Source organism: Perca flavescens, chromosome 20, assembly GCF_004354835.1.
Source record: "Perca flavescens isolate YP-PL-M2 chromosome 20, PFLA_1.0, whole genome shotgun sequence".
NCBI lineage: Eukaryota > Metazoa > Chordata > Actinopteri > Perciformes > Percidae > Perca > Perca flavescens.
In genome coordinates this window covers 1,952,226-1,972,733 of record NC_041350.1, presented here as the reverse complement: position 1 = coordinate 1,972,733, position 20,508 = coordinate 1,952,226, and the positions used below count along the sequence as shown (strand labels likewise).

General features: G+C 46.5%; 1 protein-coding gene across 1 annotated transcript in view; it reads right to left on the bottom strand.

The window, feature by feature from the left end:
- hectd1 (HECT domain containing 1) overlaps positions 1-20,508 on the bottom strand; it is a 96,673-nt gene that overhangs the window by 17,517 nt on the left and 58,648 nt on the right. The window contains 8 exon segments of the mRNA XM_028566291.1: positions 2,371-2,602; positions 3,968-4,022; positions 5,983-6,134; positions 6,841-6,911; positions 7,935-8,118; positions 10,106-10,242; positions 13,120-13,341; positions 14,812-15,837. Coding sequence (XP_028422092.1) covers positions 2,371-2,602; positions 3,968-4,022; positions 5,983-6,134; positions 6,841-6,911; positions 7,935-8,118; positions 10,106-10,242; positions 13,120-13,341; positions 14,812-15,837 — 2,079 coding nt within the window.

Genomic DNA, 20,508 nt, shown 5'->3' with positions numbered 1-20,508 from the left:
ATAGAGCCAGCATATCTCCACCAGACTCCATGTAATTAATCAGGACTTTTAGCGTGTATAGAGCCAGCATATCTCCACCAGACTCCATGTAAATAATCAGGACTTTTAGCGAGTATAGAGCCAGCATATCTCCACCAGACTCCATGTAAATAATCAGGACTTTTAGCGTGTATAGAGCCAGCATATCGCCACCAGACTCCATGTAAATAATCAGGACTTTTAGCGTGTATAGAGCCAGCATATCTTCACATGTAAATGGGTGAATTAAGGGTTTATTTCAACCAAATCAGAGTGGTGATTGTTGGAACAGTGGAAAGATGAACCAAGATGGCTTTTGATAGTTTTATTTAGTTTCTGTCCACTTTGAATTAAGTGTGTTTTACGCTGATAAAAGTCCTGATTATTTACATGGACTCTTGTGGGTTTGGTGATTTCGGGGCTGTTTCATGTTAAACTAAAAGGATCTTACACTTTGATAACATCATGGAAAGGATCCCTACAGAGATAGACACTTAGAATAATAATCTGAGTCTATCAGCGGCAAAACAGAAACAGGTGTGCAATTGCCCATTAACATTAAATTGCAGCTTGTTTCATCTCACATAATACTGGACCAATATCAAAGATTGTTGTTCTCATCAGTCACTGAGACACAAATGTGGGAAAAATCACACTCTGTGTGTCTGTGTGTGTGTGTGTGTGTGTGTGTGTGTGTGTGTGTGTGTGTGTGTGTGTGTGTCTGTGTGTCTGTCTCTGTGTCTGTGTGTTTCTGTGTCTCTGTGTCTGTGTGTGTGTGTGTGTGTGTGTGTGTGTGTGTGTGTGTGTGTGTAATGCGTCTGTGTGTCTGTCTCTGTGTCTGTGTGTTTGCGTGTCTCTGTGTGTGTGTGTGTGTGTGTGTGTGTGTGTGTGTGTGTGCGTGTCGGTGTGCGTGTCTGTGTGTGTGTGTCTCTGTGTCTCTGTGTGTCTCTGTGTGTGTGTGTCTCTGTGTGTCTCTGTCTGTGTGTGTGTCTCTGTGTGTCTCTGTCTGTGTCTGCGTGTCTCTGTGTGTGTCTCTGTTTGTGTGTGTGTGTGTGTGCGCGTGTCTCTGTGTGTCTCTGTGTGTGTGTGTGTGTGTCTCTGTGTGCGTCTCTGTGTGTGTCTCTGTGTGTGTCTCTGTTTGTGTGTGTGTGTGCGTGTCTCTGTGTGTCTGTGTCTCTGTGTGTGTGTGTGTGTGTGTGTGCGTGTCTGTGTGTGTCTCTGTGTGTGTGTGTGTGTGTGTCTGTGTGTGTGTGTCTGTGTGTGTCTCTGTGTGTGTGTCTCTGTGTGTCTCTGTCTGTGTGTGTGTCTCTGTGTGCGTGTAATGCGTCTGTGTCTCTGTGTGTCTCTGTGTGTCTCTGTGTGTCTCTGTGTGTCTCTGTCTGTGTGTGTGTCTCTGTGTATCTCTGTGTGCGTGTAATGCGTCTGTGTGTCTCTGTGTGTGTGCGTGTCTGTGTGCGTGTCTCTGTGTGTCTCTGTGCGTGTAATGCGTCTGCGTACCCTCCTGCAGAGTGCGTGCGTGCGTGTCTGTGTGTCTGTGTGTGTGTCTGTGTGTGTGTGCATGTCTGTGTGTGTCTGTGTGTGTGTAATACGTGTGCGTGTCTGTGTGTGTGTGTGTGTCTGTGTGTGTGTGTGTGTGTGTGTGTGTGTGTGTAATACGTGTGCGTGTGTGTGTGTGTGTGTGTGTGTAATACGTGTGTGTGTCTGTGTGTGTGTGTGTAATACGTGTGTGTCTGTGTGTGTGTGTAATGTGTGTGTGTGTGTGTGTGTAATACGTGTGTGTCTCTGTGTGTGTGTGTGTAATACGGTGTGTGTCTGTGTGTGTGTGTGTAATACGTGTGTGTCTCTGTGTGTGTGTGTGTGTAATACGTGTGTGTCTGTGTGTGTGTGTGTGTAATACGTGTGTGTCTCTGTGTGTGTGTGTGTAATAAGTGTGTGTCTGTGTGTGTGTGTGTGTGTAACACGGTGTCCTGTGTGTGTGTGTAAACACGGTGTGTCCTGTGTGTGTGTGTGTGTAACACGGTGTGTCCTGTGTGTGTGTGTGTAACACGGTGTGTCCTGTGTGTGTGTGTGTAAACACGGTGTGTCCTGTGTGTGTGTGTGTGTGTTACGGTGTGTGTCCTGTGTGTGTGTGTGTGTATATGTGTGTGTGTCCTGTGTGTGTGTGTGTGTGTAATACGTGTGTGTCTCTGTGTGTGTGTGTGTATACGTGGTGTCTCTGTGTGTGTGTGTAATACGTGTGTGTCTCTGTGTGTGTGTGTGTAATACGTGTGTGTCTCTGTGTGTGTGTGTGTGTGTAATACGTGTGTGTCTCTGTGTGTGTGTGTGTGTGTGTGTGTGTGTGTGTGTGCGTACCCTCCTGCAGAGTGCGTGCGTTGGAGGCTCCGTCTCCTCCGATGATGTAGAGGATGCGCAGCAGCTGCAGGACGTCCTCGACCCCGCAGGCGTTCTGACTGCAGCCCGCCTTCGCCTGCGCCATCTCCCGCGCCACGCACAGGATCTCACTGCTCTGATTGGCCGAGAGCGAGCTCGGGCTCTGGCCGCCAGAACGACCCCCCGATATACTGAGACCGTGTTCACATAAATCCTGGAGGAGGGAGAGGAAGCAAAAGAGATCAGAGGTTGAGTTTTATTCTGTGGAAATCTTCAATTCAACTCAAGAAAATCAAAAAATAAATCCGATGCCATTTTGAGTGTCTCTTTGTGATGGTTTCGTGTGTCTTTGACAGTGCCTACAACGTTTCTGTAATACAACTATAGGTCCCTTTTTTTAACAATTTAAGGTCACGGCGTGAAGCACCTGGTGCAGGTGTGTTTAGGTCGTGTCCAAATCCACTTTTGATAGTTTGACGGAAGAAAAAAGGTGTCTGTGTGCCGGGCGCCTGGTCCTAAAGGGTTGTCCTTAGTGTCTTCATTAATCAGAGGTGTGTTTTGGGCGTAACATGTAATCAACCAATCACAGATCATCTCCCATTCCCTTTAAAAGCCAGGTGCGTTTGGACCTTGGAGCATTGCTGTTATGGAGGATTTTCACCGTAATATTTTTATTTGTAATCTTCTGCATGTGTGTGTGTCCCTGTGTGTGTAACAAGCAGAGTGCGCACGAGCCTAGCAGCATTTTACTAATGCTCCGTTAAAATAACAATGAAATGCTGCGTTATTAACTTTAGACCAGGTTTTTGTTGGTCAATGGCGCCATCACTTCCCGCTGCCTCAAAATAGCAATACTCCCAGAATGCACCTGAACACACCTCCCTGTAAGACCAACATGCCCAGAATGCACCTGAACACACCTCCCTGTAAGACCAGCACGCCCAGAATGCACCTGAACACACCTCCCTGTAAGACCAGCACGCCCAGAATGCACCTGAACACACCTCAGTGTAAGACCAGCACGCCCAGAATGCACCTGAACACACCTCCCTGTAAGACCAACACGCCCAGAATGCACCTGAACACACCTCACTGTAAGAGCAGCACGCCCAGAATGCACCTGAACACACCTCCCTGTAAGACCAGCACGCCCAGAATGCACCTGAACACACCTCCCTGTAAGACCAGCACGCCCAGAATGCACCTGAACACACCTCCTGTAAGACCAACACTCCCAGAATGCACCTGAACACACCTCCCTGTAAGACCAGCACGCCCAGAATGCACCTGAACACACCTCCCTGTAAGACCAGCACGCCCAGAATGCACCTGAACACACCTCCCTGTAAGACCAACACTCCCAGAATGCACCCATGAGCCACAGATGGGCGCAGGTGCATTTTTGGTCTCAAACTAGCAAAGACAGTTATGTCGGGCTTTGTGCTGCACTGTGCAGAGTGGAAGATAAAGCCCTCTGACAACAAGCGGTTTCTTCATTGACATTATTGCCATGACTTGATATTTTCTGCAGGTTTTATCAAAAGAGAAAACAGTGATGCCTGTAGAAGGTGTGACTCACCATCTTTCCGCTCTCCTTCTCTTTGTCAGAGTCCTTCAGCTCTCTGTACATTATCCTGTAGGAGGAAGCCAAAAAAACACAACAAAATCTCTGTGAAATCACTAGCTATGTTTCCAAAAAACTCTCGGATCGGATTTTATCTTGATCGATATACGGCTTATGCAATAAATGTTATTTTCCGAATAAATTAATTAATTCTGATTAAGTTTTAGGTCATTTTAGGTGCCGGAGGGAAAATAAAAGGCAAGTTCCACCTTTTTGATGAGCTGGATCAGATCCTCGGCCAAAGGCAACAACTACTTTTGTCTAGCAAAAATTTGTTTGTAAAGGTTTGCTTGAAACTTGTGCGATTCAGTGCGAAAATGAACGGAAAAACCTTAAAATGTCTCAAATCAATTTGACATACCTATTTAATCGCAAAACAGCACGTGACGTCTAGGGTTGCAACTTACGATTATTTTAATAATCGATTAATCTGTTGATTATTTTTTTGATTAATCGGATAAAAAAAAAAAAAGAAAAAGCATCAATTTACATCAACTCAATACATAGATACTTGTTTTAGGTAATAGTTGTGTGAAGATAAGTAACCCAAATAGCAAATACAGACAAGACAGACATACAGACACACCTATTCATTAAATTATTACCATCATTGTAGTAAGTGCAAGTTAAGTTCATTTATACACCACACACTATTATATTTGTCAACAATAACTGATATGGGACAAGCACATAATATATACATAACAGATTGAAAAATTAATGGGCCAAAAAAGGCGAGTGAATAAAACCGTGTCATTAGTCTTGTAAACTATACCCCCCCTGCTTTATTACTGTTATTACCGAGCTAACGCTAGCTTGTCATGCTAGTCAGCTGGATAACGAGTAAACAGCAGCACCAGAAGAGCTACTGGAGGGACGGTACGTTCCTCCGTTCAGACCGGAACAGAAGGAGGATAGTGTAGTGACTTTACCCTGCTGTTGAACTCCCTTCCTCCTCATCAAGGACTCCAACATGTTTACGTTTTAGGTGCTGACTCATCACCGTGGTGCGCCCGTGCCATGCCGTGTCGCTTTTGCTCATCTTGCAATTAACACGTTTCTGATTGATTTAGTGTGAAATGCTCCCACACCTCGGATGACTCGGGTCGTACTGATCTCTCTGCCTCCGCCGAGTGTTTCAGAACAACGTTACGGGTCTCTCCGGTCTCTCTCCGTATTTCCTCTACCCCCGCTCTGCTCTTTTTTTCTTTTCTTTCGCTCCGCTCTGCTCTCAACTCAATTTTTTTGTAATCTCCGCTACTGAGTGGCCTAATAGTTGCGCGACACAACAAATCGGTAATTAACTTCGTTGGCAACTTTTTTTAGTAATCGAATTTTATCGATTTTATCGATTCGTTGTTGCAGCCCTAGTGACGTCGTTACGCAGAAGGTTTTTATTCGCTTTAAAAGCTGTTGGATGGTAGGGGTCGGAATCACCAGAGGCCTCACGATACGATATCATCCCGATACTTATGTCCCGATACGATATTATTGCGATTTTAAAGATATTGCAATATTCTGCGATATATTGCAATATTTTACCTTTTTTACAACTTCAGATTTTTCCCAATTTCAAATGATGTCCCGAAAGGACAATTTTGTCAACATCTGTTGTATCTAAAAATATACATTTCTCTGTTTGTTCATCTCACTTCAGTTTTATTGATGCAAAATGTGATTGTCAAGCAGACAAACTGACCAACACATATATCATAAAAGATCCATACTTGGCGTCTGTGTATCGATACAGTATTGCCACGAAAAATATCGCGATACTATGCTGTGTCGATTTTTTCCCCCCACCCCTATTGGATGGAAACACACTTTCACACTCGGCTTTATTCGCATGAGTTTTTTTTTTTTTACCGAACTTCAGATAATTCGATTGACAAGTGGATGGAGACTTAGCTGGAGTGAAACTAGACGATCAAACACGCCCCATGCGATCCCGACTCTGTCGCGAGTCTTACGTGTACGTGGGCTCCCAGATGCGTCTCAGTTTGTCCGTCTTCACGGCTCCGTTGCAGGAGAGCTGCAGCAGCCGCTGGACGTAGTAAAAGATGGTGGACTTGTAGTTGGACAGAGGAAGCTCCACCTCCCGGCTCGTACCCAGCCCGGACACCTGAACACACAGACGCACACCGGCAACTCTTAACCTTCCCGTTGGCTTCCCTGACCACGCACGCAGTGGTTGTCCTCACGGGTAAAAACAGGAACATTTACATTTCTGATGTTTTTGTCCCTTTTTTGACACTTTTTTCAATAATTTTGTCGCTTTTGACCAACACACACACACACACACACACACACACAGGCACACAGGCACACACATAAACACACAAACACAGGCGCACACACACACACACACACACACACACTAACTAACCCAGGCGCTCGCGCACACACGAACGCACACAGACACACACACTAACAGACACACACACAAACTAACACACGCACACAAACTAACACAGACACACACACACTAACACAGGCACACAAACTAACACAAACACACAGACACACACACACTAACACAGGCACACACACTCACAAACAGACACACACACTAACACACACACACTCATTAACACACACACACTAACACAGGCACACACACTAACAGACACACACACACACCAACAGACACACAAACACACTAACACACACACACACACACACACTCAAACTAACACAGGCACACACACTAACAGACACACATGCACACGATTGGTTTAAAGAAATGAAGAACAACCTAGTTGTTGGTGAGTGTTTTCTTTGTCCTATCCCAGAATGCATCTGTGGTGTACGTGTTGTGGTTGTCTTACCTTCAGAGTGAGAGAGAGGTGAGGAGACGGAGCGCACTCCACTTCCTCCTGAACCTCAGAACGAGGAGTTCCTGACAAAAGAAAGAAAAAATACTTTAGTTCAAAAGGCCGATTTATAATGGGAAAATTGTTTAAAAATCTATGAAACTAGCAGTAGAAAACACTTCACAATCAGTGTCCTCCCGTAGCCATGGAAACACCATAGCTAACCAAACACTGGACTTTCACCCAGGAGACCTCTGTGTCCCGCATGAAACCAAGTCAACATGGACTTATTTTAACCTTTATACGTCAGTTAGCTTACTTACATAACACCTGTGTGCGTGCGTGGGTGTGTGTCTGTGTGTGCGTGCGTGTGTACTATGTGTCTGTATGTGTGTGTGCATGTGTCTGTATGTGTGTGTGCATGTGGCTGTATGTGTGTGTGGGTCTGTGCATCTGTGTGTGCATGTGTCTGTGTGTATGTCTGGGGTGTGTGTGTGTCTGTGTGTGTGTGTCTGTGTGCGTCTGTGTGTGCATGTGTCTGTGTGTGTCTGGTGTGTGTGTCTGTTGTGTGTGTGTGTGTGTGTGTGTCTGGTGTGTGTGTCTGTTGTGTGCATGTGTCTGTGTGTGTGCGTCTGTGTGTGCATGTGTCTATGTGTGTCTGGTGTGCGTTTGTGTGTGTGTCTGGTGTGTGTGTCTGTTGTGTGTGTGTGTCTGGTGTGTGTGTGTCTGTTGTGTGTGTCTGTATGTGTGTGTGTGTGTATGTATGTGTGTGTCTGTGACTGTGAGTCTGTGTGTGTGTTGTGTGTGTGTGTGTGTGTGTGTGTGTGTCTGTATGTATGTGTGTGTCTGTGAGAGTCTGGTGTGTGTCTGTGACTGTGTGAGTGTGGTGTGTGTGTGCGTGCATGTCTGGTGTGTGTCTGTGTGTGTGTGCGTGTGTCTGTCTGTGTGTGCGTGCGTGCGTGCGTGTCTGGTGTGTGTGTGTGTGTGTGTGTGTGTGTGTGTGTGTGTGTGTGTGTGTGTGTGTGTGTGTGTGCGTGCGTGTCGTGCGTGTGTCTGTGTGTGTGTGTGTGTGTGTGTGTGTGTGTGTGTGCGTCTGTGTGTGTGTGTACCTGGCTGGGGGATCTCGAGGTCAGTGGTCTGCTGGACATTGGTTCTGCCGGGCCGTGGGTCGAAGGCGGGGACCAGAGCAGAGAACTGTCTCTTCAGGACAAAGTCGTCGTCCCACGTCCTCCTGCGACCTCCTTTGGTCTCGTACTCCTCCTCCTCCTGCGGGGGAAAAAAAGCCGTCACACACTCATCACCATAGACAGTATATATATACACATATATAATGGACCAATAGACCCCGTGTCTCTGGTCTGAGACCAGTGGAGGATATTAGAAGCACTTTTCCGGTGATCTTTTCCTTTACTGAGCAGCCTCCAACTGACAGAGACAACGTAGATATGACATGAGCAACGTGTCTGAAAGTGTGAAGTCTTCTGGTAGCTGTGAGAGAGAAATCTCAATCATTCCCAATCTCACAGAGACGGAGAGTGTAGGTATATGTAAGGAGATAACATAGACACAGGCTAATTACTGATCACTAACATGCTAGTTAACATTAGTAATTACTGATCACTAACATGCTAGTTAACATTAGTAATTACTGATCACTACCATGTTAACTGATTACCATGCTAGTTAACATTAGTAATTACTGATCACTAACATGCTAGTTAACATTAGTAATTACTGATCACTAACATGCTAGTTAACATTAGTAATTATTGATCACTAACATGCTAGTTAACATTAGTAATTAAACCTAAACAGATAATGGAAGTCCAAACTGCCTGTGAGCTTCTCCTGTACTATACGGTAATTCCTCTACTGTGTGACAGTAAGTCTCGTGGTTATGACCCAATCGTTAGCCTATTGTTATAAAAGCGTCTGCTACGGAGCCATAACGTGAGCTACGAGGTAATGGAGCCTTTTATACATTGTTGTGTTTCTTTAGAAATAAACAACGGACAAATAGAGTCTTTAAACGCTTCAGATGTAAAGTTATTCTCTGTCAAAGTGACGTAAAAAAAAAAATGGCGGTCAGTGTAATGCTAACAAGAGGGGATACCTTTGTAGCAACAAAATGGCGCCATCGGAGGTTCGAGTTCTGAAGGGAAGCTGACCCTCCTTGATCATCACAGCGTTTACAATCACTTCCTGTTACTCAGACTCCTGCTGCCAGGTGAGTTATGATCTACAGGTATTACTTCATTTTACTTAATTGCAGAATTAAAATTTGCGGAAATTAACCATTTCTGCTTGGGGTAAAACATGTGTGTACTACATGTCTTTGTGTGTGCATGTGTGTGTGTGTCTGTGCGTGTACTATGTGTGTCTGTGCCTGTACTGTGTGTCTGTGCATGTCTACGTGTGTGTGTGTACATGTACTATGTGTTTGTGCTTGTACTGTGTGTGCGTGCATGTCTGTAGATGTGTGTGTGTGTGTGTGTGTGTGTGTGTGTGTGTGTGTACTGTGTGTCTGTGCATGTCTACGTGTGTGTGTGTATATGTACTATGTGTGTGTGTCTGTGCGTGTACTATGTGTGTGTGCTTGTACTGTGTGTATGTCTGTGTGTCTGTCTGTGCGTGTACTGTGTGTGCGTGCATGTCTGTAGATGTGTGTGTGTATGCCTGTGTGTGTGTCTGTGCGTGTACTATGTGTGTGTGTGTGTACATGTACTATGTGTGTGTGCTTGTACTGTGTGTATGTCTGTGCGTGTACTGTGTGTGCGTGCATGTCTGTAGATGTGTGTGTGTATGCCTATGTGTGTGTGTCTGTGCGTGTACTATGTGTGTGTGCTTGTACTGTGTGTATGTCTGTCTGTGCGTGTACTGTGTGTGCGTGCATGTCTGTAGATGGGTGTGTGTATGTGTCTGTGCGTGTACTATGTGTGTGTGCTTGTACTGTGTGTATGTCTGTGCGTGTACTATGTGTGTGTGAATTTCTGTGTGCATGTTAAATTGTTTTCAGCGGTACTGCAGAATTTAAATCAGCGGACTATTTCTGCTTGGGGTAAAACATTCTTAGTTGGGTTTCATTTTTTTTTAATTTTTTCAACTTTCTGGAGAAAATTTTGCATCCACAGATCTCTCTCACACACACACACACACACACACACACACACACACACACACACACACACACACACACACACACACACACACACACACACACACACACACACACACACACACACACACACACACACACACACACACACACACACACACACACCAGGAAACCTTTATCGTACTCCTGGTCCTCCTGATTGTCGTCTTCGTTCTCATCGTCGTCATCGTCCGGCTCCGGGAGGTCCTCCTCATCTTCCAGCTCGGCCAATAGCGTGTTGGCACGACAGCTGTCCAGGAAGTCTGCAAGATCATCAAAACATTATTGTAAAAACATAAGCTGTGTTATCACAGAAATAGTTCCCTGTATAATGTGTTCGCCGTTTTGTAGCAGTGTTCAAATTCTCAGTGGTTAATTGCATTCACTATATAGTCCACTATAAAATACCCACAATTTTTTTAAACCATGGAAATGTAACGTGTGTGTGTCTCTCTCTCTCTGGGTTGCTTCTTGCTTGTACAATTTACAGCAGAAGTCCTGAGAATATCTTTAATATTCAAACTACACTGGTATTGTAACTGAAATGTATTTAACTTGATAGATATCGAATCGAAAATGTAATCAAATCGGGACTCTGTGGATCAGAAAATCATTGGCGATCCCCAGCCCTACTTAGGCTACGTTCAGACTGCAGGCCAAAGTGGCCAAAATCCGATTTTTTTTGGGGTCAAGTGAGCAGGTCAGGCTTCTTCAGAAGTAGTGTGAACACTCAAATCAGACCAGATCTGATTCTTTCAGATCAGATTCAGGCCACTTCCACATGTGGTCCTGAATCCGACCCAGATCTGATTGTTTTCAATGCGGCCGCAGTGTGAACAGCCAAGGCGGATTTGATGCGACTTTTACCTCAAAAACCCTCGCTGGGCCCCCTCTCCCCGCGGGGAGGGGCGGGCCCCCACCCCCCCCCATGACCCGCCTGTAAACACTAGGGTTGGGTATCGTTTGGTTTTTTTTCTGATTCCGGTGCTAAATCGATACTTTTAAAACGGTGCCGGTGCCTAAACGGTGCCTGAACCGGTACTTTTCAATAAAGTTAAAAAAAAAACAACAGTCAGTGACTTGTTTATTGCTAAGGCCATGGTCAAAATTAAAGATTTAATAATAATGTAATAACTATAACAATAACTTATTTCACCAGTAAATTGCTGTTGAACCCCAGATGGGAAAAGGGTATTTTACAATTACTGTGAATGCACCACAAGGCTACCTGTTTTAAGTGAATCTGTGTTGTTTAATTCCGACAATGGCATCGGAGAAGAAGAAGCACCCGCGGAAACTGAAAAGGACTTTCGTTTGTAAACAGTGGAAATGTAACGTGTGTGTGTCTCTCTCTGGGTTGCTTCTTGCTTGTACAATTTACAGCAGAAGTCCTGAGAATATCTTTAATATTCAAACTAAACTGGTATTGTAACTGAAATGTATTTAACTTGATAGATATTGAATCGAAATGGCAGCTGCAAGTGAACGCACCGTCTGTGTAGTTTAATTCCGACCATATGAACATACTGTATATCTATGAATTGTAGAAGTCCTCCACAGTGAAACCCAGTCACACTTTACACTGTTTAACGTTAGCTGTCAGCATTTTAACCGTGATTAATCCAGCTGCTAGCTAAAGCTAGGCTAACGTTACATGCTGTCAGGTGTAGTGTAAAGTCAGGCACCGAAATGAGCCACCGAAACTTTCGTTCTTATTCGGTCTCGTTACTACCGTTTACGTCGGCACCGGTTCCCTAGTGGCACCGAGTTTCGGTACCCAACCCTAGTAAACACGGACCAAGGAGTTTAATTTGAGTTTAGTTTTATAGGTCGGGGTCGCCCCGTGGTGCGATGAAAGTGAAATCCGGCGTGCGCCGGCTGAGGTGGGATCCCGGTCCCTCGGGGTCGGGCGCACCACCGGCCCGAGTCGCCGCACCGCCGGGGGGGGCGGAGCGTGTGCGAGGGCGAAGCCGGAGTGGTGGAGGCCCGTCACACAGACCTCTGTAGTGAAGCTGCAGCCATAACCCCGCAAATTTGTCTCTTTTTCTCTTCTCCTCCTCAGCACCTGCGCATTAATCTTATGGCTGCCATTACACAAACATTTGAATACAAAAAAAATAAAAAATAAAAGCGAAAATGCTGACTTCCTCCATAACCTACCTAACTTTAGTGCAACAGGTTGATGCATCTGATGTCATCGTTATTGTTCTTTTGCGCATGCGGGTCAGTTCAAAACCGCAAACAGTTCACACTGGAATCTGATATAGGCCACATTTTAAAGGTCATGTGAACAGCCAAACAAAAAAAATCGGATCTGAGCAACAACATCAGAATCAGGCATTAAGACTTGCGGTGTGAACGTTGCCTTACATCCCGAGGACAGGACCTACAGTATTAATAAGTTAGTAAATAGTTTGTTAGGATGCAGGCTGTGTGGGCTTGTCTGTGTGCGAGCTTCTGTGCGTGTGTGTGACTGTGTTCATGTGTGTGTCTGCGTGTGTGCGTGCATGTTTGTCTGCGTGCACGTCTGTGCATGTTTGTCTGCGTGCACGTCTGTGCGTGTGTGTCTGCGTGCATATGTGTGTGCGTGCGTACGTCTGTGTATCTGTGTGTGTGTGTGTCTGCGTGCACGTCTGTGCGTGTGTGTCTGCGTGCATATGTGTGTGCGTGTGTGTCTGTGTGCATATGTGTGTGCGCGTGTGTGTCTGTGTATCTGTGTGTGTGTGTCTGCGTGTGTGTCTGCGTGTGTGCGTGCATGTGTGTCTGCGTGCAAGTCTGTGCGTGTGTGTGTCTGCGTGCATATGTGTGTGCGTGCGTATGTGTATCTGTGTGTGTGTCTGCGTGTGTGCGTGCATGTGTGTCTGCGTGCACGTCTGTGCGTGTGTGTCTGCGTGCATATGTGTGTCTGCGTGTGTGTGTGTGTGTGTGTCTGCGTGCATGTGTGTCTGTGTGCGTGTGTGTGTATCTGTGTGTGTGTGTCTGCGTGCATGTGTGTGTCTGCGTGTGTGTGTGTGTGTGTGTCTGCGTGCATGTGTGTGTGTCTGGGTGCATGTGTGTGTGTGTGTCTGCGTGCATGTGTGTGTGTCTGGGTGCATGTGTGTGTGTGTGTGTGTGTGTGTGTGTGTGTGTGTGCAACCAACCATAGAGCGAGAACTCGGCCTCCTGGCCCGTGTCGCTCTCGCTGGACGTGGACGTCAGGCTGGTGGTCAGGGTGTTGCTGAGCAACTGGCCCACCGACAGACCCGTGGTTGCTGTGGCTACGTTATTGCTGCTGGTTACTATGGAGGTTGACATGGTAACGGTGGAGTTGGTGCCAGTGGTGGTGAGGTTAGGAAAGCTCTGAGCACCCATGAGAGGAGAAGCTGCAGACAGACAGACAGACAGACAGACAGACAGACAGACAGACAGACAGACAGACAGACAGACAGACAGACAGACAGACAGACAGACAGACAGACAGACAGACAGACAGACAGACAGACAGACGAAGGCGGTTAGTTTGTCAGAAACCAAAGAGCCAAAGCAGCGAAGCTCCAGGAAACAGCTGCTGATTGGCTGGAGCAGGCTCATGCTGTTCGCCCAGCTGCAAAGATTAATCGATTAGTTGTCAACTGTTAAATTAATCGGCAACCATTTTCATAATCGATAAATCCATTTGAGTCATTTTTTAATGATTAAACTTATGTGATGTCAGTTTGATAAATGTGAATTTTTTTTTAGTTTCTCCACTTGACAGTAAACTGACTTTCATCCTTTCTTCGGTCTGCATTTTTCCTCTCTTTCTTCCATCATATGTACTCCCCCCTTTCATCCTTCTCCTTTCCTTTTCTTTCAAATCTTGGCTCCTTTTCTTTCATCCTTCTTTCCTTCCCCCTTTACATACTTACTTAAAAACTGGCATAAACTAGAGCTGCAAAGATTAATGGAGTAGTTGTCAACTATTAAATTAACCGGCAACTATTTTGATAATCAATCTACCTCCCCCTCTCCCTCCCTTCCTAGTTGGAACCGGTTACCTCCAGGATCTGTGCTAAGTTAGGCTAGATGGGGCCAGTTACCTCCAAGATCTGTGCTAAGCTAGGCTAGATGGAGCCGGTTACCTCCAGGATCTGTGCTAAACTAGGCTAGATGGAGCCGGTTACCTCCAGGATCTGTGCTAAGCTAGGCTAGATGGAGCCAGTTACCTCCAGGATCTGTGCTAAACTAGGCTAGATGGAGCCAGTTACCTCCAGGATCTATGCTAAGCTAGGCTAGATGGAGCCGGTTACCTCCAGGATCTGTGCTAAGCTAGGCTAGATGGAGCCAGTTACCTCCAGGATCTGTGCTAAACTAGGCTAGATGGAGCCAGTTACCTCCAGGATCTGTGCTAAACTGGGCTAGATGGAGCCAGTTACCTCCAGGATCTGTGCTAAACTGGGCTAGATGGAGCCAGTTACCTCCAGGATCTGTGCTAAGCTAGGCTAGATGGAGCCGGTTACCTCCAGGATCTGTGCTAAACTGGGCTAGATGGAGCCAGTTACCTCCAGGATCTGTGCTAAGCTAGGCTAGATGGAGCCGGTTACCTCCAGGATCTGTGCTAAACTGGGCTCCTGGTGGATGCGTCAGACAGAGATACGACAACGCAAGGAGATGAGAAGGGTATGTATGGACTCCTCTAACTAACTCTGGGGCATACGGGGAATAAGACAAAGTCCCAATAAGTGGGTATGTTCCTTTAAGCCCTTTGGATACCTGCTGGTTGGTGTAAAGCGCTACATAAATGAAAGTTGACCGATTAACCGATATGTAAGCTGGTTTCAGAGTGCGTTTGTTAGTGATATGACAGTACTCACTGGCAGTGCTCATGACGTTCCTGCCCAGCGTGTTGGTGTTGTTGTCGCTGCTGCTGCGGCTCAGGTTCATGTTGTTGGTGGCGTTGGTGCGCGACATGTTGGGCGCACGCCGGACGAAGGACTCCATGAGGCTGGCCTCCCGCGACGACAGGTTGGGCACGCTGGCGCTGGAGCTCATGGGCGCGCCGGCGGCCAGCAGCGAGCTCACGGACAGCCGGGCGTTCGCCGCCGAGCACAGCGGCCTCTGGGAGGGCGCGTCCTTGCCGGACGACTCCGACACCGAGCTGACGTCTGGCGAGCTCACGCTCACCAGCCCCATCGAGATCGCCGCGGCAGGGTCAGCGGACGAGTTTCTGGCGTCGTTGTCGTCGTCGCCGCCGCCGGAAACGAGCGTGTCGGCGGTGAGCGTGCCGGAGCTGGACACCGAGCCGGACCCACCCTCGGCAGACGACAGCACGACGATCGGCTCAGAGCCCACGCCGACGCCGACGCCGATGCCGATTCCGGCTACCGAGTCCAGCAGCAGACCCTCGGCACGCCTCTCCAGACGCAAGCCGCCAGCGGCGGCGCCCGACAGCCCCACGGAGGAGCCGAGACTGATATCGGAAGACGAGGCCACGCTGCAGACGGAGCTGCTGCTGCCCTTGCGGCTGGACGATCCGGCGCCGCCCGGCGCCACGGCCACGCCCTTGTCGGGACAGTTATTTCTCACCAGGCTGCTCCACGACTGCTGCTGCGAAGACGACGAGGTGGACGAGGACGAGGACGAGGTCGTGGTGGTGGTCGTGGTGCCGCCCACCGCCGCCGTTGCCGGAGGCGCCGCGGAGGGTCCCACCGTGGTGGAGGAGGAGGAGGAGGAGGAGGAGGAGGCGGGGCCTGAAACAGTGGATGAGACAGGTTTGGGTGACGGCGCTGTGGCAGCCGACTCAGGGTCGTACCCTGGTGCAAGCTTGAGGTCAAACTTCCCTTCAGCGCCCATACGGTAAGAGTTAGAGCCGCCAGAGTCCCAGGTTACATCAATCCAGCCTGGATGGACAGAGAGATAGGAGGGAGACGGACGGATGGATGTCAGAGACCCGGCAGAGAGAGAGAGAGAGAGAGAGAGAGAGAGAGAGAGAGAGAGAGAGAGAGAGAGAGAGAGAGAGAGAGAGAGAGAGAGAGAGAGAGCGAGCAGAGAAGCAGCTTACAGTCAGAGCAGCTCCACACTGGACCACATCACTCCACGATATTTTGTGTGAAATGTTCTATCCACTAAAAGGCATTTGACACGCTCATGCTTATTCTCCTCTTATTTTATAAGTGCTGTAAAATTAAATGAGCTCTTTTATTTAAACTATTGCAGTGCCTGTTGCTTGCAGCTTTCCGCTGAAACTACCAGCTTCACAGTCCTCTGCAATACAGCGGCCGAGTGTGAAGTCCATCTGACAGACCGACTCCCCTACACTTTAGTTAAATCTTTTAGTCTCGGTCTGAAATTGTATTTGCTGTGTTTTTGTGTTACGTAATAAAACATCAATGGAAAGCGTTGGATTTTGTTACTGTAATTATTGCAAAACCACTAAAACTGAAGCTGAGTAATAAACCTCAACACTGTCTGAATGCTGAGAGGAGGGAGAGAGAGGAGGGAGGAAGGTAGAGCAGGGGAGAGGGAGGAAGGTAGAGAGGAGGGAGGGAGAGAGGGAGAGTGAGAGAGGGAGGGAGGAAGGTAGAGGAGGGAGGGAGGTAGAGAGGGAGGTAGAGGAGGGAGGAAGGTAGAGAGGAGGGAGGGAGAGAGGGAGAGTGAGAGAGGGAGGGAGGAAGGTAGAGGAGGGAGGGAGGGAGAGAGAGAGGAGGGAGGGAGAGAGGAGGGAGGAAGGTAGAGGAGGGAGGGAGGTAGAGAGGAGGGAAGGAGAGAGGGAGAGTGAGAGAGGGAGGGAGGAAGGTAGAGGAGGGAGGGAGGTAAAGAGGAGGGAGGGAGAGAGGGAGAGAGGGAGAGTGAGAGAGGAAGGTAGAGGAGGGAGGGAGGTAGAGAGGAGGGAGGGAGAGCAGGGGAGAGGGAGGAAGGTAGAGAGGAGGGAGGGAGAGAGGGAGAGTGAGAGAGGGAGGGAGGAAGGTAGAGGAGAGAGGGAGGTAGAGAGGAGGGAGGGAGAGCAGGGGAGAGGGAGGAAGGTAGAGAGGAGGGAGGGAGAGAGGGAGAGTGAGAGAGGGAGGCAGGAAGGTAGAGGAGGGAGGGAGGGAGGGAGAGGAGGGAGGGAGGTAGAGAGGAGGGAGGGAGGTAGAGAGGAGGGAGGGAGGGAGGTAAACCTTTAACCTAACCCATTTTAACCTTGTAATGTAGGTATATCATATTATTGTAGTGCTGGGTATCGTGTTCTCTGGTTGGGATCAACGGCTTTAAAGAACTGTCGACATGTCTTTATAAACTCCCCTCGAGGAAGAGGAGGGTGTTTTTGGGTCCAGGTGGAGCGATGAAGGAGAGAAAAATATGAACACAGTCACAGAAAATGACAATTAAAGCAAAAGTAGAAAAATATTTGTTTTTTTGGCAAAAGCGTCAAAAGCCACAAAGAAAGAAATCAACAGTAACCCCGGTGCATGATTTCATGACTGATTAAAGCCAGTCCCTCCAGAGAAACGCGATTATGCGATTGCATAATTCAACGCATAATCAGCCAGAGTCTGTATTTTAGTTTTTCAAAAGGCGGCACTTTCGCCACATAAATTGCCGATTTCTGTGCAAAATATGCGGGGCTTGCGTGATCCCCGCATTTTCGTTGCAAAAAAAGTCCCATAATATATATATCTTAGCATAAAGTTAAAATCTTTTGTGTTTACCTCACACAAGAGCAGCCATTCTCCCCTGTTGCCATGGGAACGTTATGAAGTAATAAAATAATTAGTCATTTTTTCATCAAACTGCAATTTTTGCAAGTTCCCGCAAGCAATTTCATTCCATAGAATTGCATAGATATCCTGCATATTCCGTCGCATTTTGTTAAGAAAACGTGCCGCATAATCAAGGATTTTTTCCCCGCAACACATCACACAAAAAAACTCTGCATTTTTCTGGAAGGACTCTAAAATGAGAAATCAACTCCATCTCTCTCCGCTCACTGACAGAACATCAGGGGTCTCATTTATAAAACTGTGCGTAGGATCCTTACTATAAGTGTACGTACGCCCAAAAGTCCAAATTGGCGTACGCAGAAAAAAAGTCAGATTTATAAAACCGTGTGTACGTATACCTGTAAGCAATGTTCCCTTTATAAATCACAGATTGACTACAAGTGTGCGTACATGGATCAGCCTCTTATCCCGCCCTCTACACGCCCATTTTTAACCATAAATAGTCAATGTAAAGCACCTCGTGAATGCTGATCAGTATGTTAGTGACCCTGGCAGTTCTTCGTTACACCGAATCATGACGACTGGCGGAGAAAACAAACAAAAAAAACAAACTCTCAGACGTTCGGGAATTGCTGCCAATTGAATTATAATTTCGGCCTGTTGTCGCACAGCGTATGGAAACCGGATCTATAGACTACCTTTATTAATAAAATCTTCCAAATCAGCAGGTATTACGGTACTCTGGGACAGCTTCGATATACCAGACGTATATAATAAGATTTAACAGAACTATATATTATATCCAAACAAGTGGATGAAGTTGAAGATTATATATAATATTTATTTTTAAAAAAAACACTTAGCGGTCTGCCATTTCCCTCTGGAAACAGCCGGTTTCACCCAGAGTGGCGAGGACCTGTATTTGGACCGGGATGGCACGGTTCCGGCGCGTTGCCTTCTCTACTGGACCCAAATCAGTACATAGATCCAAGAGCGAAGCTATATTACTATTACAGCTATATTAGGGAATTTAAATCGGCATATGAGCCAGTCATCGTCATGGTCCCTGAAGTCTCTTTCTCTCCTGATTCTTCCGTTAGCGTAGTCCTCCTGCAGGGCCAGCAGGGCCATCATGCAGCATTACGCACCGGGCTCACCGCAGGATTTATAGGTTTAGTCTACAACAATTAGTGATTGTTAACACCTTGCTAAAATCACAGCATCAACTAGTGGTATCCCCCACCTCGAGATACAATCTGAAGACGAAAGAAAGTGTAATAGGCAAACACGCTTTTCTTCATGCAGGTTTTGTCACTAACTGTATTAAAGTTCGGACCGATAACGAGGACATAGAGCGTAACGATTGCGCGAGAGCTTAACGGCTGTATTTCCAGACTGACATTTGATGATACATGCACAGTTTTAAAGACAGATATTTAGTTATTTACACTGTGTTGTGCAGTTATCTAATGCTAGGGTATTTGATGATATGTATGATATATTTGATGTATTCCATGTAGTCGGGCCATATCCTCCACCTGCGCTCCGTATCCGACAATGTGACGGCGAGACAGCGCCGATTAAATATTAAGAATACATTTCTATTTAAGATTTGAGTTGAAGGTGTTTATGGAACAATTATCACTCAATTACCACTCAGTACAATCTTCATGATATGGTGTGAAGAAATGTGCGTGAGGCATTAATACTTAAACATATTAAGAGTAGCCTAATCGTTATTCCCACATGTACTCTCTGCAGTCAGACTTCAGTTCACCACCTCACCATCTGCGTCACCAATTCCTATTTTGTCTCAAATGTGTGTACGCCTGGGTCAGAGTTTGCGTGGAGGACCGCACACTCCCGTCAAGTTTGTTTTTTTATAAATCACAACCTTTGCGTGGGAAGTGGCGTACGCACATTTTCAGCCCCGTTTTGTGCGTACGCCACGTTTATGAATGAGACCCCAGATCTGAGTAAAAAACAGAAACACCGAGAGGAGCGAGAGGCAGAGAGGAAGAGGAAGAGGAGGGAGGGAGGAAGGAGGAAGCTGTTATTTCCTACATGAGCTGATTCCCAGGATACCTGTTGGGAGCGTTTTGATAAAAAAAATGAAGCCATCAGGTGTTTTTAGATCAGGTCACTCAGTCGGTTACAGCGCTGGAAGAAGTATTCACATCCTTTACTACTGCAGTAAAAGTATTAATACTACACTGTAAAAATTCACTGTTACAAGTTAAAGTCCTGCAGCGAAAATGTTCCTTCAGTAAAAGTCTGGAAGTATCGTCAGGATAATGTAATTAGAGTATTAAAAAAGTAAAGAACAATCCTTTTTAGAAAGTGGAAATGAGGTCTGTCTGTGATGTATATGACATTATACCTACCTTATTGAGTTAAAAAAAGCAGAAGTTATGAATTATTTTGACTAATAGTTAAGATCATGGAGATGTTGAGTACATCACAGACTGGTTCATGTCAAAGTTTAGTCAGAATACGGTTTTAAAACCATTTAAACAGGTTTATAAAATGTAATAAAAACACCCAAAATTGAATAAAAGTAATCATTAATTTGACATGCATGTTCTTTTTGGGCATTTTGGTTTAAAGAAACACATATTTCTGATATAAAAACTTGGAAAACGGGTCAAATTTGACTCGAGGACAACACAAGGGTTAATTATCTCTTAATTAGCCACATTGAAGCTGAGCTAGCACACGGTCCTGGCAGCTGGTTGTGAAAACGATAGTTTGTTCAGATACAACAACAGCCACGGAGCTGCACGTCTACACCACGGAGGACGTGTTAACGTGTGAAGAAAATGGTTAATGCAGAAATGTTCTCTCTTCTTCCAGGAACCTGCTGAGGACACT